Genomic DNA, 26270 nt, shown 5'->3' with positions numbered 1-26270 from the left:
TTAATAAAGCCCACTTGATTTTCTGAACACCACTTGGACATCCAGCGGTTTAGCGACGTGAGCCTGCTGTACTGCTCATCACCGCGCCGCATTGGGATGGGGCCAGAGCAGATTACGGCATCGGACATCGTCTGGGCTAATTTAACCACCTCTTTAACATTAGCCTTAGTCACCTCTGACTGCCGCAGACGTATATCGTTGGCCCCTACATGAATCACTATCCTAGAAAACCTCCTATGAGCTAACAGTCTAAGGTTGCCACTAATGTCCGGCGCTCTGGCTCCCGGTAAACAGCTGACTGTAACCGCTGGTGCCCCTACAGCTACAGCTACTTTCACGTGTCGGACTATAGAGTCTCCTATGACCAGAGTCTCCTCAGTGGGTGTAACACTGAGCGGGGCAAACCTGTTGGACACGTGAACCGGGGAGTGGTGCTCTGGTGGGCTAGCGCTGGCGTTAGCGGTAGCTGCAGCCCTCGCTCTCCGACTACGCCGCCGAGACGTCACCCATTCACCCCGCTGTGAGGGCTCTATTGCCGGAGTCGCGGAGGCGCTAGTTCTCCCTGGCGCGTCCACACCTACTACAGACCCTGTCCCTGTCTCTCTATCCCTCAATAATGAGTGGACGCGTCGCTCTAAGCTTTCCACTTTCGCCACGAGAGAATTTACTAGTTTGCACCTCTGACAAATACTATCACTATTACTATCAGTGGCGAAAGGGTCTAGACTAAACATGCCACACTCCGAACACGGGAACAAACCAACACCAGCCATGAATAAATCAAAACACTTACCGTGTCTAGCCGATATATAAACTTACGCTTGCTGATTTGTGAAGGCAGAAAGTTGGTCAGCGGCCGGAATAAAACCTGTAAAATGTATATAGGAATGCAAAAGGTAAAGATTAGCACGTAAATAGGTTATTATACTTTAGAAAACAATTTCAAAATTCGCTCCGCAACAGCGTCGGTCAGCAGGAAGCAGCGTCGGCAGGAAGCAGGAAGGTCTGAAGTGCGGTACTAAGACTGAGCCTTGAATACAAGAACCCATCCCATTAATGGGCCTACTTCTATTTCTTTAATTTTAGTACATTCTAATATCATTTAAATACATTTAATGGGCCTTTAATACTGAAGGGGCTTCAGAGCCCCATGTGCCTATATTAGTGGTAGCAGTCAGGCACATTCACCACTCAAAATATTTTTGTATAGTGCTAAGTATGATCTTAGGTCCTGTATTTATTTATTTGTTAACCCGCACTCCCTCTCAAGTCAAATTTACGTATATAGAGTGCTTTACAACACAAGTTATCACAGAGCAGCTATGGGTCCAGGTCTCTAATGAGCAAACCGGAGAAAACGGTGGCAAAGAATTTGCCCACCCCCCATCCTGAATCCCTGAGGGAGGAATTAAGGAGGAGACCTTGGCAGAAGCCTGACTCACGAGGAGACCCATCTTCCTTGGGCAGGCCAGCTAATAAACACTCCTTGCTTTATTGCGTTATGTTTTGTCCAAGTAGTGTTCGTGTGGGACTCTCACCTACTCTGATGGGTCTAGGGTGGACAAATTGGATGTGCATTTATTGGAGTACATGGAGTGGCTGGATCGATATTTCCCTGTTGCTTCCAAGGGCTTACATCTCATCTTTTCTAGCCACTGAGGGATTACTTCTTCAGGGTGCAAGATCGAGAACAGGGTGGCAAAAAATAATAATAATTGCAGCCTCTGAGAAAGTGGGACAACATCAGTCCCTTCGGTTTTGTGTGGAGTCTTTATTTTCCTCTATATATCCTTAATTCTATATTTTCTATGTTTCTTCTCTGATTGCCACTACCTCTACCACCAACAAAAAGGGCAGACAGACTCTACCCAGGCTTATATAATGCTTCTCAGAACAATTATGTAAGTGCAGGTTCTGTAAGTAGGCCAGCTCTAAGTGACCTAGTTATGCACGAATGGCTATTGGAGGTGCAAAGCCAGTGAAGCCCGGACCCCCAAAAAAGTCAACTTGCACTTTCCTCCACTAGTTTGGAGGTTTTTCTGTAATAAACCTCCCATTTGGGTCTGTGCTGCATGAGGAAATGGATGAGGTTCTCTGCTGATGGCTTTTTGTTCAGGGCTCTGTTTGTTTTCTAAGCGGAATGAGGATAAATTTACCACAAAAGGCCAGTGTTCATGAACTGACGTTGACCCAATTCCTTCACCAAAGATGCAGTTTTTTACTGAATCCTTTATTGTTTTACCATCATTTGGAATGTGGACCATAGGTAGCATATCGGTAACAGCAATGAGACCAATGAGACCAGATACGTAATGTGGTTTGACAAACGGGTAATTGCCTAAATTAAGTTCTCAAGTGTCTCAAGTTACTTTTATCATCCATGAAGACTCTTTTCAATGGATGATGGGTGCCATAAAATGTGACTGTTTTAACATTTGTTGTATTGGTATTAAATAGCAGGGTTGATTAGAGTTCTGCTGAAAGTACACTAAAGGTTCATCTTGACATTAACTCGCTGTGGCATCCATCACAGTGCTTCTTTTAAAATGTGATATGTGTATGAAATAAAAAACAAAACATATTTTATGTTTCCTTCCTGACATTTTATCTGTGTTTTCTCGCCCAGCAGGGCACCTGCAGATACGAGTCTGAGCTAATGGCTTATCTGAATGAGGGGGATGTGATTAGCTGTAAGGAGGATGGCAGAATGGAAAACCCAACAAGTGGAAAAGCTCATCGACAGAAACGACCTAAAATCACACCTGCTGCTCAAGATAACGTCCTCCCAATCTCAGCAGCGAAGCTAAATAAGATAGATGCAGCACTTCAAGAGGAGCGTTCACGCAGTGCCGGCGACAGTTCATCATGTACTGTAATTAAAGACGTCCTTCCCCCCGAGACTGATCATTATATCACTAAAGGCCAAGACGATCTCGGTGTGTTTCAGGACAACTTCGATGACCCTGTGGCCAATATGAATGTTGATGAGGGAACATTAACTGGTATATGTGAGTATTCAGAGGTGAAACCATCAGTACAAGAAGAGCAGATACATAGTTCTCTTGGACATCCGCAGGATCCTTGTAATAGCCAGTCAGACGGTTCTGCTGATGAATTGTTTTATCTTCCTAAATGGGATGTTCTAAAATGCCCTAAACTGCACCCTCTCAAGCAATCTACAAGCCTAAAACTTGTTCTGTCCAGTGTCAAGTGCTTCCTGTCCCGATCTCCACCAAGCTCTTCTGACCTAAATTGCTCATTAACCAGCAATGAACCAAATCAATCAGTGGAAATCTGCAGTGGTCCAAAAGAAGGGATTGATCAATTCCAGGTCAATTTCTGTCTTGAAGTTGATGAAAATCCAGTTAATGGCGACTCTGTGGATGCTAACGTGTCAGGAGAACATTCTGAATCACCTGACACTCCAGAAACTCTTCAGCCTGCTGTAGGGCCTGGTAACGCACCTTCTCCTGCTCCAGCCAGTTCTGACAGGAGCCCAAGCTGGGAGGAGGTTTTTGAGGATGATCTGGATAACACGGAGGCAGATAAAGAGCCTGCTCTACCATCTGGGCCCAAAAAGCAGCTGGAGCTCACGAGCTTAGATGCGAGTGTCGACCTGTTTGGGGATGATGAGGCATTCCTTCAAATATCTTTACCAGATATAGCAACTCCAAACAAAGGCACTATAACCCCTATGAGCAGACAGGATATTGAACAGGAGGGTCAGATTATACGTCATGTAGGGCAAATAGCTTCAAGTAGTTTTAATGCTGGAGAATCTCACAAGAGTAACAAGACTCCTTGCCCTCTACTACTGGAACAAAAACGGGTATCGGAGCACAAATCTGAGGCTTTTGATTACTCTCAGGACATTTTTTCTGTGAACTTTGACCTTGGATTTTCATTTGAGTCTGATGAAGAGAATGCAGAGTGTGTTCCTGTCCCCTCCACGGTGGCTAAGAGGGAGCAGACGTTCACGTCACCAACTCTGGCCAAACCCAGTGAACATTCCAACATCATCCCTCTTGGACATGTTTCAACTCCTAGGGTGTGTCCAGTGAACACAACAAAACTACCATCCCTCATGGACAAAACCTACCTTTCACCCATAGTCACTGAGGGACAGAATATGGTAACAAGGCCAAACACATTCACCCCAAGCTCTGTACTTTTCTCTCCAAACTGCACAAGTATAGATAGACCCTCTAAATCCTGGAGCTTCCAAGCACAGTCGCGTGGAATAGTGAACAGATCTTTTCGGAGGTCTCTGCTTCAGACAGAGAAGACTACTCATCAGGACTCTGTTTCACGTGAGACCCATTTCCTGAGTCATGTTTCCTATTTCAAATCTGTTTCAAATTTACAACATGAAGCTAAATGCATGCTATTTTTTGTGAAATTTCTACTGTCCCTAAGAACTACATTCATATGCAGTACTGTGTGAAAAGCTTTTTCGTCTGACTGTAATAACTTCAGAACAGTTTTGGCTTGTCTGCTGGTAAATAATATCTGGCTAAGAAAAGTGGGCCAGCAAATGACAAATAATGCTGCCACTGAAACTCCTCACAAGTCATGTGATCCCATTCATAGCTGAAAGGTCTTGTGTTGGAGTGCATAATGTAGTAGTGTTTTATGTGGAATGTGTTCAACTTTTTTTTTTTTTTACTGTCCCAGAACCTCTGAACAGTGACAGTGAAGAGGAAATAGTTATCAAGAAACGATGCAATCAAGAAAAGGTCAATCCTCTGGCCTCTCCAGAGGTGAGGCGTGCTACAACACAGTGTGGATGGTTTAGACACATGTATGAGGTTACAAAACAACTTGGGGTTATTCATTTGCTCTGATTATTAATGCCCTTATTGCATTGATTATTAATGTGCTCTGGTCAGTGGTTTATTTTAATTTTTTTTTATTTTTCATATATATTACAGCTTATATCAAGATTTATGACCAGTTGAATGATTTTGTTTTTATGATGGATATTACCTGTATTTTAGCACTCAAAAATCTTCAGTGATGTGGACTCTCCTGTCCAAGTGCCTAGAAGACGGGTCGCTCGATTGAACGTGGTATGGTTGTGAATGTCTGTGAAAATGCATCTGAACAGGCGTGAGATTACTGTCTTCTCAAAACACTGAGACTGGCTTCATTTTCTAGTCAGAAAGTGATGGGGGAGCTGTGTCAGATGATGACTTTCAGAAGGTCTCCTTTTGTCAGCCAAAAGTGCCTCAGCCTTGTAAACACACACATCTCATGAAGAAATCTAAGGTAAAACACCTAGTACATCACCATGGCACAATTTCAGAGTGGTGTTTTAATGTAAATATTTCAAATATGGCAGTTGTTTTGAGCGTCGAGGAGCAAAATATCACTGCTACAGTCCCCCATCTGCCTTTATCTGCTTGCATTTGCCCCGCCTCCTCCAGAAGGCGGAGCACAGAGAAGGGAGGCAGTTCCTGGACGAGGAGGCAGTGCTCTCTGATGGAGACTCTTTTTCATCAGATGAATGTGAAGGAGAAGAACTGAACCAGTCGTTGGAAGGCTTTGTAGTAGACAACACTCACGTCTCTCAAGGCCTTAATGGTAAGGATGTCGAAGGTCTTGCTAGAGGCTCAGCGTCAGTGCTGATACGTGCACATGCAGCAGAAAAAAATATGACTTTCTCCCTTTCAGATTCTGAAATGCGAGAGTTTTATCTGAAGTCTGTGAAGAGCCCTGCCATCTCTAACAAATTTCGAATGGTGTATAAGCCTATACACAACATGGACATCTTCTCACAGGTGACGGGTGCTTGGGTCTAAATCATTTCTAGAACTTTGAAAGGGAAAAAAAAATAATAATAAATTAATTGTATTTGTTAGATACAAGAAATAACAAAAATTGTATTTCCAGTAATACAATTGTATTTGCTTGTCAGGTAGCATGCCATCTCCGTCACATTTCTACTGGTTTCACGTTTGACCAAAGTGGAACCTCCTGCACACAGTTTCACCATGCTAGACTAAGCAGTAGCTTTTCTGTGAATACCCTTCTTCCTGTGTACACAGGTCCCTGAGCAGGACGAGACGTATGCAGAGGACAGCTTCGTGGTCGAGGGCAGTGGGGATGAGGATGGTGAGGATGCTGCTGCTGCTGAAGAGGAGGAAGAGGAGGTTGGAGCAGAAATTCTCCCAGAAGACTCCTACGTAGATGGGAGAAGACAGTACCCCACGCGCCGAAGGGCTCGTCTCCGACAGAGCAGGGACGCGGGCGAGACGAGGGGCGTGAGGGTCAAGCGCTCCCGAATCATCCCGGTGCGGGACTCCAGCGACGAAGAGGAGGAGTCAAAGAGGCTCCACGCCGAGGCAGGGCCTGTTTCAGAGAGACCAGCTGCGAGAGTTTCCCAGCACCGAATGCCTGAATGTGGACCGTCGCGACTGTGTACGGAGGTTCATGCCACGGAGCGGCCTGGCAGGGAGGAAGAGGAGCGGACGCAGCAGATGATGAAGAAGCGTGCACAACTGTCTGACGAGCTGGACTTCCAGCTGCCCCTGCCCTCTTGTTTAGCTGAAGCACACGTATGTTTAAAGTAGGGCATGGTGGCTGTGCTCAAAACATACTCCTGACAGAAACCACCACAGATGGTTTTAAAACCTGAGTGACGCTCGACAGTAATAAACAGCACCTTGTTTGATTTTCTTCTCTCTAAGGTGGCGGGAGGCGGAGGGGCAGGCGGGGCAGCGGTGGCCGAGCGGCCCCCGGCCCGCCTGGGCGTCCTCATGGACAGCCGTTGTCTCAGCAGTAGCGTGGAGGTGGTGTCCGCCCTGCGCCTGAAGCACGGGCTGGCCGTGCAGGTGTGCTCACTGGCCTCCTGCGATCTGGTGGTGAGCAGACGCATGGCGGTGGAGTGGCAGAACGCGTCGGAGCTGGCCAGTCCCCAGAGTCGCAGGCGGCTGCAGGAGCGGCTGCAGAGCCTGCAGGGCCTGTTCGACCGCGTGTGCCTGCTTGTGGAGAAAGATCGCACCAAACCAGGTGAGCTGAAGCACATGCTGACAGACTGCCACAGTGCGGCATTAAAATTGCGCTTTTTTTGTATGGCAGAACCCCCAGTTGTTAGTAAATAATGTTTTTTTTGTTTTGTCTTTCTGAAAATTAATGAACTGATGATTTCAGTTCTTTGCCATGAATTTCTTAGCAAATACATACACTACCGTTCAAAAGTTTGGGGTCACTTAGAAATGTTCTTATTTTTTAAAGAAAAGCAGGTTTTTTTTTTCAATTTAGCTAACATTAAATGCATCAAAAATACACTCTATACATTATTAATGTGGTAAATGACTATTCTAGCTGTAAATATCTGGTTTTTAATGCAATATCTACATAGATGTATGGAGACCCATTTCCAACAAACATCACTCCAGTGTTCTAATGGTACATTGTGTTTGCTAACTGTGTAAGGAGGCTATTGGATATTTTGAAAACCCTTGTGCAAGTAGGTTAACACAGTTGAAAACAGTTTTGCTGATTAGAGAAGCTATAAAACTGACCTTCCTTTAAGCTTGTTGAGAATCTGGAGCATTACAATTGTTGGTTCGATTAAACTCACAAAATGGCCAGAAAAAAACAACTTTCAATTGAAACTCGACAGTCTATTCTTGTTCTGAGAAATGAAGGCTATTCCATGCGAGACATTGCCAAGAAACTGAAGATTTCCTACAATGGTGTGTACTACTCCCTTCAGAGGAGAGCACAGACAGGCTCTAACCAGAGTAGAAGGAGAAGTGGAAGGCCCCGCTGCACAACTGAGCAAGAAGACAAGTACATTAGAGTCTCCAGTTTGAGAAATCAACACCTCACAGGTCCTCAACTGGCAGCTTCATTAAATAGTACCCGCAAAACGCCAGTGTCAACATCTACAGTGAAGAGGCGACTCCGGGATGCTGGCCTTCAGGGCAGAGTGGCAAAGAAAAAGCCATATCTGGCTAATAAAAGAAAAAGATTAATATGGGCAAAAGAACACAGACATTGGACAGAGGAAGATTGGAAAAAAGTGTTATGGACAGATGAATCAAAGTTTGAGGTGTTTGGATCACATAGATGGACATTTGTGAGATGCAGAACAACTGAAAAGATGCTGGATGAGTGCCTGACACCATCTGTCAAACATGGTGGAGGTAATGTGATGGTCTGGGGTTGCTTTGGTGCTGGTAAAGTGGGAGATTTGTACAAGGTAAAAGGGATTTTGAATAAGGAAGGCTATCACTCCATTTTGCAACACCATGCCATACCCTGTGGACAGCGCTTGATTGGAGCCAATTTCATCCTGCAACAGGACAATGACCCAAAGCACACCTCCAAATTATGCACAAACTATTTAGAGAAGAAGCAGGCAGCTGGTGTTTTATCGGTAATGGAGTGGCCAGCGCAGTCACCAGATCTCAACCCCATTGAGCTGTTGTGGGAGCATCTTGACCGTATGGTACGAAAAAAGTGCCCATCAACCCAATCAAACTTGTGGGAGCGGCTTCTGGAAGCATGGGGTGAAATTTCTCCAGATTACCTCAGCAAATTAACAGCTAGAATGCCAAAGGTCTGCAAGCTGTAATTGCTGCTAAGGGAGCATTCTTTGACGAAAGCAAAGTTTAAAGTAGAAAATTAAAACATTATTTCTACCTTGTCAATGTCTGGACTATATTTCTATTCATTTTGCAACTCAATGAGATTTCAAGGCAAAACACAAAATAGTCTAGGTGACCCCAAACTTTTGAACGGTATTGTAGCTGTGTATTTGCTCTTTCTCGTGTATTTGCACTTTGTTCATTCAGGTTTGTTTTCTGTTCGCTGCCAGGGGAGCCACTGCGGAGCTTCCACCGTAGTCGTTACTATGACAGCACTGTAGCGGCGCTGGTCAGAGCCGGTATCCGGTTGCTGTTCAGCAGCGGTCCGGACGACACGGCTGCCCTATTGGCCCAACTGGCCCAGGTGGAGCAGAGGAAAGGATGGGCAATTGGTGTGCCCATGGACGTCAAAGGTCATCAGCAGCAGGCCCTGCAGTTTTACCTCACGCTGCCGTGCGTTAGCTACGTCAGTGCCCTCTACATGTGTCACAGCTTCAGCTCGGTGTCTCAGCTGGTCAACAGGTACTGGAAACGAATTCATATGACATCAAGATTACATCAGCAGACAAGCTCTCTGCCTGACCTGTCTGTAATGTGAGGTTTGGTGAGGTTCACCCTGTAGTGAATGTTTAGGTGTGGTCGTTTAGTCTCACTGGAAAAAAACTTTGCTTTGCACAAACTTTCTTTGTAAAGAGAAACTTTCCGCCAATTTCCACCAGCATGCCTTTGATTCCAACTGCAGTACAGGTAGCAAAAATGTGACTACTACAAGATGATAAAATAATTAACTGGTTAATTATTAATGATTTGGTTACTACTTTCAGTTTGTAGTGAAATATGACAGATAGAACTGATGCATATAGAACAACCACCGTCTCAGCTTTTGGCACCGAGACCGGATTGATTTCCTGTCATGTGATATCCTTGTCATTCTCTTGTGAAAATGTCAAGGAGTGAAAATGTCAAAGTATAAATGTCACGTTTTATTTTGCCATATTACCTGGCATCTAATTTAGTCCTCCATTTTAGTTGAGTAGATCAGTACAGATGAGCCAATATCTAACCTGGCCAAAACCTCATTCATAATCGTGTACTTCACTATTATAACAGTTGGAACTTATTGTAGTCTTGCTGTCACCATTTCTGTACCTTAGTGTTGAATGCAGTTATACAGTTGCAACCCGCCCTGAATTGTTTTAGCTTGTTATTGATTTTTAAGATGCCAGTAAATCCACCTCAGATTAGCAGTAATGACAAACACTTACTCTAAATATTTGGAGTTGAAACAGAAAATTCTGGTTTTGTCCCCTTTTTCAGTTCCCTGGAGGGACTGCAGAGAGGTATCCAGGTGAGCCGGTCCAGAGCCGAGGAGATTTACCGCTGTCTACGCTACCCGTGTGACACAGCATTATTAAAAACGAGTACCTCGAAGAGCAGTCTCTAAGCATGTGACCCTCCACACAATGGCATCATACATCATGTATGTATGAAACATTATTCTTTTCTCAATGCACTTTATAAGAACTGTTGTTGGAGCTACTGTTGGACAGTGTTGTTCTCCTCATCCATGTAAACTACTTGAATCTTTTTGTCTAAGAATGTGCTGCATGGCTATGTGCCCAATAAGAAACAATTTTGTTGTTTTTGTTAACTAATTTAAAAATGAAGTATTTCATGTGAGTACAAGGTAAGACTGTGTAACAATAAAAAGAATACATATTTCTGTAAGTCTATTAACTGTGTTTTCTATGCTACAGAATATAATGCCACAGTGTTTTCCAGTTAATATAATATTCACTTAAGAAACCCAGTGGGAGAGTGCATGGTATGGAATTACACTTTCCGTGTGAACCACTAGAGGGCAGACCACACTCAAAGTTGCCTCATTGGAATGTATTTACTAATTGTAGCGTGCTTTCCTACACTGCAGTACAGTCCAGTGCAGAGCCGGAGTGGCTAATCGGGAGATTCGGGAGGATTCCCGATGGGCCGGCTCATGTCAGTCTGTAGTTTGGGCCGATTGGGAGGGAAAAATAATTTTGGGCCGGATTTGGGCATGAAACTCCCAGGCTGAAAAAGGGGCCCACTCCGGCCCTGGTCCAGTGTCATGTGCAAACATCTAGGAATTAGGTTGACGTCTACATTTGGTTTGATCTGCGAAATGCTGAAATCTCAAGGAAACAACAGTCCAAGGTTTGTAAATCCTTATAGGCCTTTAGTGTTGAACTTTTCTAAATTGGGAGCTTGGTAATAAAGCAGTCACACCAGGGCTGAATATGAAATGTGAGAAGCGTTAAAATGAGATGCCAGCATACAAACTGAAGTTCTGGGAACTGTCCTGCTTTCTAAGTAATATAGTTGTGTCTACATGACCAAAGTGTTGTGCATTATCAGGTTCAAGGAGTAATGGGATTTAGATAACGTTGTTTAGTCCAATCATTAATTTAAGAGTATAGAATAACTAATTTGTTAAATTATGCATTATAAATAGTGTAAGAGGTTTCTTAATAAACATTTTCTAACAGGCACTCTTTATTATGGATCAATTCAATGTTTTTTTTACCCTTGACTTGCATGAATCCTTGCTGTTGAGACTTATGTTGAAATAACAAATTATGTTGAAATAACGTCACCATTGAGATTGAGGAATGTGATGGCTGACATTGTAAAGCCAACATGGCTGCCATCAATCCTGCCAAAGAAGTGGAGATAAAGATGAGTAAATGTTGGTAAACAATAGCCTAATTATATTAGTAATAACTGAGATATGAAGATGCTGGTAACTTCAGATAGCTTTTTCAGGACTGGGACAATTCCGGTGCACGTGTGAAACAGTCCATGGCTCCCTTGATACATGTCATGTCGAAGAATTGGTGCTGCTTTGGTGTGAGAAACTTCAGTCACTAGGCCACTAGTGTGGAAAGGCATGTACAAGTCAACATGACATACTTTTCAACTTGGAAATAATTAATATCATGGGAGAATATTTTAGAAAATGCATTTTACAATTTTACTTGCATGGCCACCTAGAATATTTTTTCAAATGGGAAGGGACCAGTAGTTTTTTAGCATAACTGAGGCTCTCATTTCCTGGTTGAAGCTCAAGTGATTTGTGTTTTTACAAGAGTAGGATTTTATCATTCTAATGAGTAAATAAATAATAAATGAGCAGGATTTACATTTTTTTTCTAGGTAAATATTTAAATATTGTTTTAAGAACCACTAACTAAGTTAACTATTACTTTATATCACTGTTCCAGTGTGACCTGATTGTTTAGCCCTGTTGTAGATTAGTGGCAACTTGCCAAGCTTGTGAAACTGGAGACAGGACCTTCTAGTACAATACAGTTCTCACGAGCCATAAATTGTTCTCAAATTTTAAGATGTCAATTTCCTCATGATTACTATCTGTTCACATAAAGTACAGAAGAGAGCTGATGTGAATTCTTTTTCATTCTTTTTTAATCCTGTAATATATACACCACACATACTATGTAGCAATGACTACTTAAAGGTCTTTCAGCTTATTGGGGGAGGGGGGGGGTGTGGGAAGAGATGCAACATATTTCATATTTGATATAGCAGAGTGGATGTATTCATTAACCCAAGAAATCAGGAAATGCTTTCCCCACAAAAAGTGGCAACCCAGTACAGTACAATAATCTATGTGTTTACTATACTTGCAGGTATTCTATATTTATTTATTTATTTATTTATTTACTTTATTAGCAGTATCAATGGTAGCAATCAGTTCCCTCACAGTGTCTGTAAATCAGTCGCTGCAGAAACAACACCAGTTATCCAAACCAAACATACTATTTAAAATACGATCGCACTACCCCAAAACAAATCAATGCAACATACACTTGAGAAACTGAAAAACATTAAAGAAAAACTAAAAGGGAAGGGTTGTTCCATAGATAAGGTGCATGTCCGCCATCATCATGGACATTTATCTAACAACTATAGAGTAAATTACGAGGTTTACACTAAAGTGCTCTGCTGTAACAATTTCATAATATCGAAAAATGTTCCGTATAACCAGAACGATGTGTAACACACCGATGTGTAACACAAATGTTTACTGTACAAGAATTTGAATAGGCTTGTTTTACTCTTGACCATCTCAGTATCCCCACACGTCTCTGACTTACAACAAATCAGAGGTGAAAAGCAACCAGGTTCTCCATAGCAGCAAAAAGTGAACATGTAACACAGAACGTGTAGAAACAAGAAAGGTGATAAATTTCAGACACTTAAAGGGAAAATGGAATCCAGCTGTTCTTCTTTGGAATGCGCATTGCAATGAAGAAAAAACGGAGATGAAAACATTCATGATGAAAATTATGTTGAAAACTGAATCCATTAAATCCAGCTCTCTCAGTAGATCAGCAGATAACACAATGTCTAGAAAGACTGCATAAATTCCATTTGGGTTCAACAAGCTAAACGTGTTCAGCAAAGTGAAATTTTGCTGAAATTTTTAGATTTGTTTTAACATACTGGGTTGTGGGTTGTTTATTTTGCTGAACATATACTGGGTTTCTAAGAACAGTTCTTGCCCCCTCCTCATTTGACCTAATTTTAGCTTGTCACACCCATCTGACCCAATATACATTCATGGATTATAAGTTTCCACAGAAAACCAGTAAACATGTTCACAGCAGCCATAACATAACTCATGTTTTAAAGATAAACTTAGCAAAACATTGCTGGAGCCTTGGGGTCAACTGGTAAAACCCAGTTTCCAGTACAAATTCATTGCCAAGGGAGATGCTTCTTGGAAAGCTGATTTAGGGGTGTGTTTTGCTTGCTTGTTTTTGTGTGCATGTGTTTTCTCCTTACTATTCTGATATTACAAGTATTACAAGGATAATTGTAACAAAACTGTGTTTCTGACAGAGCATATACATGCAGTCTCTAACTTTGTTGAGGAAAAACATATAAAGGGCCTTTTATTCAGAGGTTTGGCATGGAAAGTCAGTTCGGTTCCAGTTGAGACTGTGAGAATGCTCAACACGGTGCGTCGGAGTGCCCGATCACAGGCTTGTGGTTTGGAGCTGTGATTGTTGTGGTTGCTGTGTGAGCTGGTGGGCAGGCTCACAGTCTTTCATACCGCCATCATTTCGCATGTACATGAGGAACAGGGTCACTGTGGCAAAAGTGGTTGCGTTGACGGGGAAAGCCCTGAGAAGGGTGGAGGTCAGACCTCGGGTAAATACTCTCCAGCCCTCTTTCTCCCAGCTCTGATGCACACAGTCTTTAATACCTTTGTATTTATTGATTCCACCCACCCCATCTGCTTGGAGGCGGGACTTAATAACATCCACTGGATAGGTGGATAACCAGGAAGCAATCCCAGACATGCCACCTGCAAAGAGGAGCTTTGGAATAATGTAGAGATCGTCTGGTTCACAGCCCAGTGAACGTGTCAGCACATCGTAGGAAAGGAAATAGACCCCAAAACCTGGTGTCTCACGAATAACAGTCGTGAGCATGCCACGGTTGATGCCCCGAATTCCTTCCTTATTGTAGATCCGAATTAAGCAGTCCAGAGAGTTCTTGTACAGTTTCCTCGAAGACTTCTTCTCGCCTGTACCCTGCATTTGCATTCGGGTCTTGGCTAGTTCCATAGGGCAACAAATGATGCACTGAATGGTACCAGCTGCTGCACCTGCCAAAAACTGGTTCAGAGGAGTGTCTCTCCCCAGCAAGCGCATAGCATTGCCCTGGACACCAAATACAATGGCATTGATAAACGTCAGACCCATCATGGGGGACCCAATACCTTTATAGAGCCCAAACACCTGTAGTCAAAGAAAGAATTTAAACAAACATGTAAGTAACATTTGAGAAGAGAAATGTTGCTCTAACAAAATCATACAAGCACAAAGTACGTGTTGAGCAAAGTAAAAATAGAATAAGCAGCACGGACGTTTCTTGGATCAAGACCAAGACCCTTTTACTTTATTACACATATAAAGTTACTTTATCCAAGTAATTCTTCAAAATCTCACCCTTACCCCATGAAGCACAACTGTACATTTATCCTGGACAGCAAGCAAGATAGAATGTCGCCCAGGCTTAATTTAGCTCTGCATGCATGACGATCCTATTGACCCCATGTACTGAGATATCATCTAGCCATCATGGCTCCCCTGTGTCCTTGGTCTCTTGCATTGCTATGCTCGGCAGACTCCTGCCACATTGTCAAAATCAACCATAATTTTATAGTGATACCACCAATGACAGAGCTGTGAGTGCTTCATGCAAATGTGTGCCTAGCATGTGCAAATAGAAAAGAGTCTGAACCTACTAAGCTGAATCTTTAAATTATTTAAAGTGTTGCTATTCAAGAACCTCTCTCAGTTAACCCCACATACATGAAAAATATATTAATCTAGGCTCAGTGGACCCCAGGTCATACTCACAGATTCTTGGCGAGCAATACACTGGAAACAGTGGTAAGTTCCACGATACAGCGGCTTGTCCACATTTTGAACCTGCAGTCTGACCTGAAAATTGATTTTCCACAATTAAAACCAAACTTAAGAGTGAATGTCAGCTCCAAAAACTGCTGAACTGAAAGTAAATGAGAAAAAAAAATTGAAATGAAAGGACAATGAATCAAAAACACAAAACAAAGGGGGAAAAGCAACGTTTAACATTCTGAATGGCAGTGTAGTGGATATAAATGGGGGTTTGAGTGTGATGTCGTAGCTGAGCGATGCTGTTATGTTAAATGTAAGCCCAAAACAGTCCATGTTCGAATGGAAATGGAGAAATTCACCTTGACCGTACTTACTAGGGTACCCATCCGTGCAGAGGCTGTAAATCCCTCACCCTCATCTACAACAAAGTGACACTTATGCCGTGAAAGACAGCCCGTGAATCAGGGTTCACAATGAGCAAAGGAAAAAGGCAGGTGGCTATGAGATGGACATAGTACCCCCCACCCCCACCCCTCTGATGCTGCAGTCAAGTTTAGTTTTTTTATTATTATTGTAAACCTGGCATCTGTGTACTTTGACAGATGCAAATCAGCTGATGAATTGATGTTGAAATGAAATACATGTTTTGTACATTTTTGTTGAGCTAATGCTTTAAAATTTTACTTTCAAGTTTATCATGGCTACTTTTTTCATTATTTATTTTTCAGTTATTTTAATATATATATATACACATTATTGACTTGCATATGCACAGGACAGATTATAAGACGGATAAAGCATCCTGTCAACATCCTGCCCTTTCCCAGAACTGTCCAAAAAATGTTCCACTGCTATGTTATTGCAAAGAACACAATTTATAGATCAATTTAATTTAAAGATGGGTACAGCAGAAGTAACTGTAGAGCAAAATACATGGCAATACATGAGTGGTTGGTATCTCAAACACACTCCAATGTCATGCTCCTAAAAATCTGTTTTTACCAGCACCTACTTACTCCAGATCAGACCCTGGAGTTCATAAAAGAATTTCAATTATTTTTAACATGTGGGCCTTTTAGGTTTGTGCATACATAAGTGTTCGATGAGCAAGGTTAGACTTCAAATACCTTCTAGAAAGAACAATAGTTTATATGTAAAATTCTAATCTAACCTTGGGTCACCATGTGAAACTGCTGAGGTATTAAAATACATAACATAAAAACTGATGGAATTACTTCAGCTAAAGTGCATGCTTTCTTGTTACTATGTAATCCATACACACAACCTTGAGCCAGCATATGTATATATAATATTTATACATAGGTATGTATAAACTTTTTAAAAGGAACTTCATAACACTGTTTGGCTATTGTCAAACACAAACTGAACAGAGTACATGTTTTGATGATGATGCTAGCTTTGATCTCAGTTTGTTTTTATTTATGTTCAGATTGGAATAACTGAAATGAATCTTGAACCCACCTTAACAGTGTCAAAAGGATGTCCAACCAATACACCTGCAGCACCTGTAATAAATCAAGACATTGCCATTCTAGTGTGAAAAAAGGGTAGAGAACTATGGAGTTAGTACCTTCAACTAAAAGGCTTTGGGGCAATGTAACTGGGGTAGAAAATTGTCTGCATGGTTTGGTTGGATAAGATGGCAAAGAATAGTCATTTGAAACTAAGGGTAGCCTAAGCGTGAGGACCGAGGGTACCTACATACAGAATGGTGCCTGAAGCCTAAATGTAAAGCTTGTTTGACCTGTCGCTGTTATGCACAGCGCCAGAACCCGGCTGCCCTTGAGCCTGGAGAAAGCCTGTCATTAAAACACCTGCGTCATAAGTGTGAGGCAACGAGAGCGCGCTTTGAGCCCGCAGTAGGCAGATGAAGACCGCGAAATGCCATTGGCTCACAGTAAAATATGTGAAGAGGGCGAACTGAAGTGAAAACTGACGCAGGAACATCGTTTATAATACGTGATATCTTTCCGAATAAATATAGTCTATATTTTTGTTATTGCCGGTGAGTAGCCTTTAATTAGTAATATCTGTGTAATTAGTAATATTAGTAATATACGATTGTGTTGATTGCCACATTGAGTATATGAGATACAACGTTAGTTACAGTAATTTTAATCTGAGGTGTGACGTATAACGTCAGCAAATAAAACGTAATCTGTTTTACTCTCCGTGATACAGGCCTAGATGTGCAGTGTAAAGTGTGCAGGTTACGGCAACAAAGCTCAGATTTAGCTAAATAAAGGTTCAAATGCAGTCACGGCTAGTAAGAAAACTTCTGAAATTTTGTTGACAATATATATAATTGCAACTTACATTTTACAACAGGATTACTTTTTAAGCTTTGCACATTAACGTGCTATATATATATATATATATATATATATATATATATATATATATATATATATATATATATATATATATATATATAGCATATATATATAGAGAGAGAGAGCTATAGTCTTCTTAGGCCAGACTACACCATCAACAATGGAATAACCAGGCAAGTCCCCGATATGCAATACGCTAGCGAGCCGAATAAAGTGATTTTTTTATTTTGTTACAACTACATGATTTTTGTGGTTTTCACTTACCTCCCATGCACCCTGCAACAAAATCCAATGCCATACCTTAGTTTCACTTCAAGTGATTGAAATCCCAGTTCACAAACACACACACAAAAAATCCGAAATGCTGACACACTATAGAAAAATTCTAGCACAATCTATAAAAAAATATTAATATAGTAGCTAGATAGTTATATAAGCAGCTAGTGTTTTGGCTAGCTTCCCCTCTGTAATATTTCGATTTTTGTTTTACAAGAATTTGTACAGGATCACCTATTATTTCAAAGAGCAAGTTCACTGCACAGCCAAACGACAACCCGACTTTGGTTGCACGCCTGTCTCGAGTGGCCGCTATTTTGGTACTTTCTGAATGGAGCGGGCTGGGCCATATTTAAGCACGCGCTCCGACCAATGGAGGCTGCGCGCGGAGGCGACGCCCCTGCGCGCGTGCGGTTCTTCTTCACTCTGCTTTTACTTCACGGCACTCGCCAATTAATTGCAATGTAACTTCGTTAGTTACATATTAACAGGTTTCAAGGACCAGCTTAATGTAGTTCATAACGGAGTCAGTCGTAGCTAGAGCAAGGTAAAATACAGATAAAATCGCAGGCTGTCAGTTGATATGTGAAAAAATCAAGCAAAGAAAAAAAAAGTTTTTTTGTTTATGGTTATTAATGCATGCCTATGAAAGAGCACAGTCAATGATATCTCTTATAGCCAACCAGCAGCTCGCTAACTTTATATATCTTCACGCAGCATACGAGACACTCAAAACGTTAGGTACTCAGCTGGCTATCATAGCTATCTAGTACTACAGGTACAAACATTTTAACATTATCCACCGTTTGATGGAATGTGCATTACATTAGCTGGACAGCTACACGTCCCATTAGAACTAGTACAGAAGAGCACGTCACCACCACGTGCGTGTTCCGCGCGCGTTCTCTCTGACGTCAGAGGTCAAAGTTTACGTTAGCCAGTTAGCCTGCTAGCCATCTGCACTCCTGCTGTTCGTAGAGAGCGAGGATGCATCTGGCAGACTTCGTTGCCGGTTCCGTTGGAGGTGCGTATACAAGTACCCATTTGCTGAGTGTTTGGTCGTGTATCTAAAGTAGTGGTTTGGTGTAATGACGCGAAGAGTAACTAAAGTTACTGGGTTAGGGTGGCTGTCAGTGGGAGAGGGAGTCGTGGCTGGTGCAACACGCTGGTGTGAGTGAATGTGTGACTGACTACATGGACATGTACATCTGTTATAACCTGATACAGCTCAGTTAGATGTGTGTTATTACTAATGGTCTAGTCGAAACCAGGCTGGTTAGCTTTGGTATATTATATATGTTTAAAACATTGCTATTGTATAGGTGATTGTGTGATATTTGTCATGATTTGTGTATAGGTGCATTTGGAGTGGCAGTTGGCTATCCTCTCGACACTGTTAAGGTACATATTTTCCTTACCCTGTGCATATTTATTACTGTGTGCTGCCCAGAAACGTGGTTTGTTGATGCTTTTCGATTTACTTAGGTCAGGATACAGACACAGAGAAAACCCATTGGCATCTGGCAGTGCATTCACACAACCTGCAGACATGAAGGGGTATGTATTCATTGATGGGCAACATTATTATTATCATTTATTTATTTTACCCAGAGTAAATTCATACTGTGCTTCACAGGTTTATGGTTTCTACAAGGGCATGTCCATGCCCATGACCACCGTCTCCATCACCTCTTCTGTGTTGTTTGGCACATACAGAAATGTTCTTCAGGTCTTCCGCCAGCTGCGTTGTAGAAGTGCTGATGCTCCCAATGCTAAGTTTGATATATTTCTGTCAGGTTTAGCTGCAGGAATTGCTCAGGTACCCAATTCAACTACTTTTTACTACTAAAGACACCAAGCTATAAGATTAAGATTCCATTTAGTGAGTTACCGCAAATATACAATAAAGTTGATGATGCATGAAGTATATAAATGTTCTAGAGATCAAATATGGCTTAGCGTTTAATTTTTTCTATGTTTACATAAAGATGATAAATGGTTGTTGCTCCTAAATTGATTTTTAAACTTGCATCAGTTATTTGGTTCATACCAGACAATATTATTTGGAATTTCTATTGAAAAGATATCAAAATATGCTTTAAGGATTTAGAACACCCAGTATTTGTCAGCAAAGAAATTGTTTTTACAACAGCTAATGTAGGCGTCGTATCCAAATTCTCATTTGTTTAAGGTGTCAGTAATGTCTCCTGCAGACATAGTGAAAGTACGTCTCCAGTGTCAGACTGAGCCGTATTTGGGATCTGACCTGAAAGCCAAAGCTAAATACAGGGGGCCTGTGCACTGCCTCTTCACCATTGCCCATGAGGAGGGTGTCCTGGGTCTTTATAAAGGAGCCAGTGCCTTGGCATTGCGGGATGGCCCTTCTTTTGCCACCTACTTCCTTGTCTATTACTCTCTCTGTGAATGGTTGTCTCCAGACAAGCATGTTCAGCCAGGTAACGTTTCACACAAACACTATATTGAGAGTTCACATTGAGAATTTTTATTACGTTTCAACTTATCAACTTAGTGTGACCATAGAATTTACAATCCACTGCCATCTTTACTGTAATTTGACATTCAAATTTTCAGCCCCGAAAGTAAATTAAATAAATTAATAAATACATAAATGTTTTTTTGGGGGAGGGGGGAATCTGATGCACATATGGACATTGTTTCAGAGTGGAAGGTGGTACTGTTTGCTGGGGGAATAGCAGGCATGTGCGGCTGGTGTATTGGGACCCCCATGGATGTGATAAAGTCCCGCTTACAGACTGATGGTATGGACAAGAGGCACTACAGAGGATTCTTTCACTGCATAAGCGAGAGTGTGCGGAGAGAGGGACCTGGCGTTCTGTTCAAAGGCCTTAGCCTCAACTGCATCCGTGCATTTCCAGTCAACATGGCTGTTTTTGCCATGTATGAGCTGATAATCCGCTTTCTGCGAACTGAATCATAGGACATACTCTGGTACAGTGGTCGTCATACATCATGTGTTATGCATGAATGGTTGTAGATCAGGGACATATCATGGTCTTTCAGCATCAGGTGTTGCACTACTGACTGTGAAAACAGTGGCATGTCAATCTGAAGTAGATAATGTTCCCTGGAGGAAAAGTAACTTGAAGGTGATCTGGTCTGATGTTGAAACTGATTTAGGATTTGCGGTGACTACCTTCAGCAGCGCTTCTCTGAAGGTTGAGTTGGGAGAATTTTGGATAAGCAGTGCCAGATACTTTGGATACATTATCAAAGTGAAAGATTTTTAGTGAATATGCAGTTTTGAGAGTGAAGAGTGGATTTGGTGTAAATTACTGTGTTAAATTTTCTTTCATTATGTATTGTGGCTTTTAAATGTAATAACGTGCTATTTAATTTGTCGAAGCCAGTAACAATCTTGCTAGGAAATGTTATGAAGGGTTATTTTATGCAAATTTGAAGCTTGAAGATCCTAACACTTCAGTCCAGATTTTTCTGCATATTTATTTAATTTTTCCTTCAGTTTAGTCAAAGCCAGTTCAAAGACTGTTGCCTTTGATCTACAGCATCATCATTTTGGGGTGAATACAACATTCCATTAGGCAACATCAGGGGCTTCCAAATAAACCAACAAATAAAACATTACATTCTGAGCCATCGTTGGGCTGGTGGCCCCTATTAAAACTGGGTTTAAGGGAATTTATATATATATATATATATAATATGTTTGTTTTTCCACACAGTGTTAATTTCAAGTACGGTACATTTCAAGTCGGATCTTTTTAATCATCTTGAACCATCTTGATCATCCTTTCTGCTCTGGTCGGTTCATCCATGACTCTGGTAACATTATGTACAAACCATTGTGGCATTTTCATGAAGGCAGGATTAGACTTTTCAAATGATGCTTAAACTACACCAGGAGCTAAGAACAATTATGTAATTCATAAACACTCATGTAATTGTATCAACAAATTTATGTTTGTACCAGTGGCGTTCAAATCTGGGCCTAAAGTCCAGATGCAGTCCTAGGTATTGCATCAAGGCATTACCTTGTAGATTTGTCTGTTAGTTTGTGAGGTAAGTGCAGGAGCAGTTGCAGTGTGGTCGTTTACTCATTTTATTTGACATTTGTTCATGTTGGACAGCATTGTTTTGATGCTTTTACATTGATATTTTTGTCATGTTTCAGTTTTAACAACAGAATGAGTGTATGACTGGACCTTATGGATTATAAATTATGTCCATTTGATTACTGCACTTAAGTTAAAGCGTGATTAAAATGACAGCCAACAGTCCTTTCCGTGTCTCATTTTTTCCCCTTCAAATTAAAAGTTGAAGTCTAGCTTTCGTGGGGTCATAAACTGCTTGACCAGTTCATCTGTTACTTGCTTGCGCCTCTCTTGGTGAGCTGCGATCATAGGCTGAAGGGTCTCGATCAGACACTTCTTCAGTTCACCAGTCAGCAATGCTCCACTGGTATAGTCCTGAAACAACAATACCAAAAAAATCTTTTAGTAACAATGTTATTGCTTTCTTGGGGACCTTATGTATGGGCTTTCACCATATAGAGGTTTGAGGAAACTGCAAGAAATGTTCATTCACCTGTCTGATCTTCTCCAACCGACTGTCGTCCTCCATGAAGAAGGTTAGGTACATGAATGATACATCCACGTCTGGGTTTCCTCCATACTTCCGGTGTTCCTCTATAGTGTCTTTTCCACCGGAAAATGCATGCTTGTTGATCTGAATACAATGGTAGCTCACAATCAGCCTCTAAAGATCACTGAAACTTTTTTGTCACTTAGGAAGATACAATTTACAATTCTTACAAGTCACTAAAAATTCAGTGTGATTACACTAAAAAATATTCACTGGTAAACAGTCTTGGAACTAGAGTATGGATAAGCGAGTCTACCTTGTTCTTGATCTGTTTGGGTGTGTCTGTGAGGAAGATGGAGGAGTTGGGGTCACTGGCACTCATTTTGGTTTGAGCTCCTTGCAAAGCAGGGAAGAAGGTTGAGTGCATCAGAGCAGGTTTGGGGTAGTTTATCCGGGGTGCTACATCTCTGGTCATTCGGAAATATGGGTCCTGAAGCAATAGAAATTCTTGCAGTTAATATGTGCCTATGCAGGTCTATGTATTAGCCCTTAAGTTAATTGAAATGTAAAACCTAACTTCTGTTTTACTTAATGTGTAGTTCATTTTAGTTATGTTGGTCTTTTTCTCAGGGGAGAGGTCAAATTAATTCTTTATTGTATTTGAGGGAATAGGTACACATTTAGGAGACTTCTCTTTTTTATGAAAAATAAACCATTTATGATAGCCTTGCCCAAACACTACTGTCCTTACTAAATCCTCTACTAGCAATATTGACAACCCACCCAACTAAATTTGCTTTTGTATCAAATGTAGCTTTGTATCAAATGTAATGTGGCCAGCAATGGTAAAACAGTAATCCCAGAACCCAGAGTATCTGTAAGTCTCGTGTTTAATATCTACATTTAGCTTCTTAAGCAGTTTAACAACCCCCTCCCACTTTTACTGACCTGGTCAATAGCACAGGGGATGAGACAGTGTAAATCCTTCCTTTCATTGAAAATCTGTGGGAATGAACTGCTGAAGGAAGGCGCTGCTTGTATTGCAGGAAAGCTGACCTTCCCTTGAAATAAAAGAATGGAGGAAACTGACAGGAGAAGCGAACAGCAGCAAACACGCTTGGTTGCCTAGAAGGCCATTATCCCTTTATTTTGGCTTGCAGCAAACAAAAGGAGTAGTTTTAAAATCAGAAACTGTTCTACAGGTATTAAGAGGCGTTCTTACCAATGCAGTCACTGTCCGTAAATCCAAAGATGCCTTTAACTTGATTAAATGTCACATGCTTCTGTATTTTCACAACATTTCTATAGAATGCTGGGCTCATGCTGAAGGACACAGGTATATTCAGTTAAGCACATCACAAACACAGACAACTGCAGTACAGAATAGACTTTAGAATGCTGGATCCTGAATGTCTAACGAACAAGGCTCTGCATGAAAACAAGGATCAGGTACCGATGTGCTATGATGTTGCATGTGCCCACCTATCAAGACTTAACTGTATTCCTCCTGTTTCATCTTAACTAGTCTACAGCTTTTTTAAATGACAATATTTAGTGACTTGTTTTTTATTTACTTATGTCAGAAAACAGACAATTTGCATATTATCAGGGAGATTATTCATATTAATAACACTTTCTGACAAATAGGACAGGACACTTAGCATTGTAGTGTATTTTTGGGCTGTCTGTCAAATGTGCTACCTCACAGACGTCATCCACACGCTCTGATGTTTATGATGCGTTTTGTGAACGTATAAGTGCTTACCTCTGTCACTGCATTTGCATACATTTTCAACCATGACAAAAGTATGACAAATTTAAGATAACTATTCGTATGTCTTCCAATGAATAACAATACTTTTTTTCTATAGATTAATGCTAGCATGGGACAAATGAAGACAATTATTTCCCCATAATTATCTCTATGAACCATTAAAGCCAGCTAACTGAGTTTCATATTTTTTGTTACAATACAAAATCATTTACTGGTTTTAACAAAACCCCATAACTGCAGAGGGAAAGCACAATGTACAAAATACTACTGAAACTACAACTGGCCTTACCCCATATAGTCAAAGTCAGAGAAGATAAATGTTTTGTTGACATCGAAACCACAGGCGATCACGTCTTTAGCATTTTCCACAGCAAACCGATAGCACTCCTCCTGGGTCAGATCCTTCCACAGGTACTTCTCATCATCAGTCAGCTGAATGACTAGAGGCACGTCAAACACATCCTGAAGCCATCTGTCAAACAAGCAAACATTTCGCATTTTTATGGTCAACATTAAATCTGGCAAATTAATTTCTAATCTTGAGACTTTAAGCCAATGATGACAGATCGTTTCTCTGGCACAGTTCATTGTTCTGACACTTTGGTCAAACGTACAGAGTCATTCCACTGAATGTACTGTCACACCAATGTTAAACCACTGTCTCAGGGAAAAAATGTTCTCTCAAAAGACATTTGTACAACTTTTATTCTTTAAAGTTTAGACATAAATTAGTTTAGCTTAGTTGTTTTTTTTTTATCTAAGTCAATGTTACTAGCTGTAGAACAAAAAGTAATGTCAAACACTATGTCAAACACAAAAATGTTATGGTTTAGTTTGCAGTGCATACTGAGAGACAGTAAACATTCTCACTTGGTGAAAATGAAGGGGATAAGATGGCCGACGTGCAATGATCCCGATGAAGGCCCTCTGCCGGTGTATAGAAAGAAAGACTTCTTCTTCTCATAGGCGTCCAGGACCTGATGCATGTCTCTGGAAGACAACCAGAAGAGAGAAATGCTTTCATTCTGTAGCAGGTTTGATGCCAACATTAATTACAGCTTAACTTTTGGCCTCAGGCAAACCTATGCGAGAAGAAGATTCCACGGCGGAGAAAGTGGTGAGGAGTCTGTCCAGTGATTCTGCCTATTCTGTCGATCAGATCTTGATCAATTTTACTGCTGCCGAATCTAACTGTGAACAATGAGAGAAAATAAATAATTTTAATATGGCAAAAGTAGTTGCTCAGTTTAAAACTCAAATGTATTCATGATTTATCAGATGCACAAATCTCGATTTTTTTAAAAGCACATGGAATCTTTGTAATATTACAACTCACGGATGAGCTTGTCATAGTCCACTCCTTTGGCACTAGTTGTTGACACGTTCCAGGGGTCCACCTGGTCGTCACCATCCTCTACCGCAGGGCCATTACTGTTTGAAACGATCGTGCTGGTTGGTGGAGAGCCAGCCTTGTAATCTTGACCAGTGACTGTTTTATAGTCTTCTTTAAGTTTCAGAAGCACCTGTACAGCAGCATCGATCTCAGCCTTGACAAAAATAAGGAAATTAATTACTTAACCTGACTATGGAACAATTATTCAGTAAGTGGTTAACATCTGGGGCATTTGTGGTGGTAATTATAAGAGGCTTTTGCCATTCCGTACTTTTGGGGCCTTTTCAGATTTCAAGGTTCGGACTTTTTCTCCTTGTGCAGTCAGCTTTTGGTGAAGGTCGAAGGCTGTGTGATCAGGTGAGCCAAGTCCTTGATGATCTGTCATTTTCTACCTTGACAAGAGTACGACGTCATGTTCAGGGCTTTCAGTTCAACGACAATCTAGCTTGCTAGTTTTACCCTGGCAGCCATGTGACCAAATGCTTATGGATATAATGATGAAACATATTTATATAAAAGTACTAGGAGCACAAAGGCGAACGGTGCAGCGGTGCAACCACCCAGCTCTCGTTCAGCAGTTTACCCATATGTGAACTAACATGAACGCAGCCCTACGTAGCCTGCTATCTATTATACCAACCTCGAAACATTGGTCAGTGTTCTGCCAAACAACTTTTAACAGGCAAAATGACACTTACAAATATTAAGTAATGTTTAGATTGTAAAGTAATGTATTAAAAAGAGGCTGAGAGTCAGTAAGATACGTACCGTTTCGAGTTTGACGAACTACTTACGCTCCGATTCATTCAACTTGCATCAGATTTAACGAGGTGTCTCATTGCAATGTGTCCGTCTGAAACAAGT

General features: G+C 41.2%; 4 protein-coding genes across 10 annotated transcripts in view; 2 read left to right on the top strand and 2 right to left on the bottom strand.

Annotated features, from left to right (window-relative positions):
• The window catches only part of fancm (FA complementation group M), a 36212-nt gene extending 25148 nt beyond the window's left edge, over positions 1-11064 (top strand). Inside the window, exons 14-23 of one of the 3 annotated variants that reach the window (XM_076979262.1) lie at positions 2627-4310; positions 4675-4760; positions 4998-5069; positions 5158-5268; positions 5430-5583; positions 5674-5780; positions 6048-6557; positions 6690-7011; positions 8828-9119; positions 9915-11064. In XM_076979262.1, coding sequence (XP_076835377.1) covers positions 2627-4310; positions 4675-4760; positions 4998-5069; positions 5158-5268; positions 5430-5583; positions 5674-5780; positions 6048-6557; positions 6690-7011; positions 8828-9119; positions 9915-10041 — 3465 coding nt within the window. In that variant the 3' untranslated portion in view covers positions 10042-11064. Of the gene's footprint in view, positions 1-2626; positions 4311-4674; positions 4761-4997; positions 5070-5157; positions 5269-5426; positions 5584-5673; positions 5781-6047; positions 6558-6689; positions 7012-8827; positions 9120-9914 lie in introns of all 3 variants that reach the window. The other 2 variants (XM_076979261.1, XM_076979260.1) reach the window with 2 other exon arrangements.
• Positions 11065-12037: 973 nt separating this feature from the next.
• Positions 12038-17989, bottom strand: slc25a29l (solute carrier family 25 member 29-like). 3 transcript variants are annotated; one of them, XM_076979201.1, is made up of 5 exons: positions 17647-17989; positions 16511-16554; positions 15388-15446; positions 15029-15112; positions 12038-14404 (listed from the first exon to the last, which is right to left on the bottom strand). In XM_076979201.1, exons 3-5 carry the CDS (start codon positions 15412-15414, stop codon positions 13637-13639), a joined length of 879 nt encoding a protein of 292 aa, XP_076835316.1. In that variant the 5' UTR covers positions 15415-15446; positions 16511-16554; positions 17647-17989; the 3' UTR covers positions 12038-13636. The 3 variants fall into 3 exon arrangements, with proteins under 3 accessions (XP_076835316.1, XP_076835317.1, XP_076835315.1); XM_076979202.1 differs by having other exon boundaries at positions 15403-15446; XM_076979200.1 differs by lacking the exon at positions 15388-15446.
• Positions 17990-18537: 548 nt separating this feature from the next.
• slc25a47b (solute carrier family 25 member 47b) lies at positions 18538-21932 on the top strand. 2 transcript variants are annotated; one of them, XM_076979203.1, is made up of 6 exons: positions 18538-18682; positions 19016-19059; positions 19144-19215; positions 19295-19477; positions 19850-20114; positions 20340-21932. In XM_076979203.1, exons 1-6 carry the CDS (start codon positions 18646-18648, stop codon positions 20615-20617), a joined length of 879 nt encoding a protein of 292 aa, XP_076835318.1. In that variant the 5' UTR covers positions 18538-18645; the 3' UTR covers positions 20618-21932. The 2 variants fall into 2 exon arrangements, with proteins under 2 accessions (XP_076835318.1, XP_076835319.1); XM_076979204.1 differs by lacking the exon at positions 18538-18682 and adding an exon at positions 18778-18828.
• On the bottom strand, positions 20308-26260 carry wars1 (tryptophanyl-tRNA synthetase 1). 2 transcript variants are annotated; one of them, XM_076979198.1, is made up of 11 exons: positions 26175-26260; positions 25678-25794; positions 25350-25560; positions 25096-25204; positions 24884-25003; positions 24303-24485; positions 23462-23562; positions 23188-23300; positions 22556-22729; positions 22243-22383; positions 20308-22124 (listed from the first exon to the last, which is right to left on the bottom strand). In XM_076979198.1, the coding sequence occupies exons 2-11, from the start codon at positions 25789-25791 to the stop codon at positions 21966-21968; spliced, it is 1425 nt and encodes a 474-aa protein (XP_076835313.1). In that variant the 5' UTR covers positions 25792-25794; positions 26175-26260; the 3' UTR covers positions 20308-21965. The 2 variants fall into 2 exon arrangements, with proteins under 2 accessions (XP_076835313.1, XP_076835314.1); XM_076979199.1 differs by having other exon boundaries at positions 25678-25798; positions 26175-26258.
• Positions 26261-26270: the final 10 nt, after the last annotated feature.

Source organism: Brachyhypopomus gauderio, chromosome 17 (genome assembly GCF_052324685.1).
Source record: "Brachyhypopomus gauderio isolate BG-103 chromosome 17, BGAUD_0.2, whole genome shotgun sequence".
Lineage (NCBI taxonomy): Eukaryota > Metazoa > Chordata > Actinopteri > Gymnotiformes > Hypopomidae > Brachyhypopomus > Brachyhypopomus gauderio.
The sequence above is the reverse complement of the archived record's forward strand: the minus strand, read 5'-3'. Positions and strand labels throughout refer to the sequence as shown.

What these genes read in the sequence shown, in the direction of transcription:
- slc25a47b (XM_076979203.1), top strand. Translation starts at nt 18,646, where the DNA reads ATGCATCTGGCAGACTTCGTTGCCGGTTCCGTTGGAG. An exon ending in ATCCTCTCGACACTGTTAAG is followed by an intron (nt 19,060 to 19,143) that starts GTACATATTTTC and finishes CGATTTACTTAG; the next exon opens with GTCAGGATACAGACACAGAG. An exon ending in CAACCTGCAGACATGAAGGG is followed by an intron (nt 19,216 to 19,294) that starts GTATGTATTCAT and finishes TGTGCTTCACAG; the next exon opens with GTTTATGGTTTCTACAAGGG.
- slc25a29l (XM_076979200.1), bottom strand. Translation starts at nt 17,680, where the DNA reads ATGGCATTGGATTTTGTTGCAGGGTGCATGGGAG. An exon ending in TGTTGCAGGGTGCATGGGAG is followed by an intron (nt 16,555 to 17,646) that starts GTAAGTGAAAAC and finishes GATTTATTACAG; the next exon opens with GTGCTGCAGGTGTATTGGTT. An exon ending in GTATTGCTCGCCAAGAATCT is followed by an intron (nt 14,405 to 15,028) that starts GTGAGTATGACC and finishes CTTTGACTACAG; the next exon opens with GTGTTTGGGCTCTATAAAGG.
- wars1 (XM_076979198.1), bottom strand. Translation starts at nt 25,791, where the DNA reads ATGACAGATCATCAAGGACTTGGCTCACCTGATCACACAGCCTTCGAC. An exon ending in GGAATCTTCTTCTCGCATAG is followed by an intron (nt 25,004 to 25,095) that starts GTTTGCCTGAGG and finishes GTTGTCTTCCAG; the next exon opens with AGACATGCATCAGGTCCTGG. An exon ending in CCAAACAGATCAAGAACAAG is followed by an intron (nt 22,384 to 22,555) that starts GTAGACTCGCTT and finishes CATTGTATTCAG; the next exon opens with ATCAACAAGCATGCATTTTC.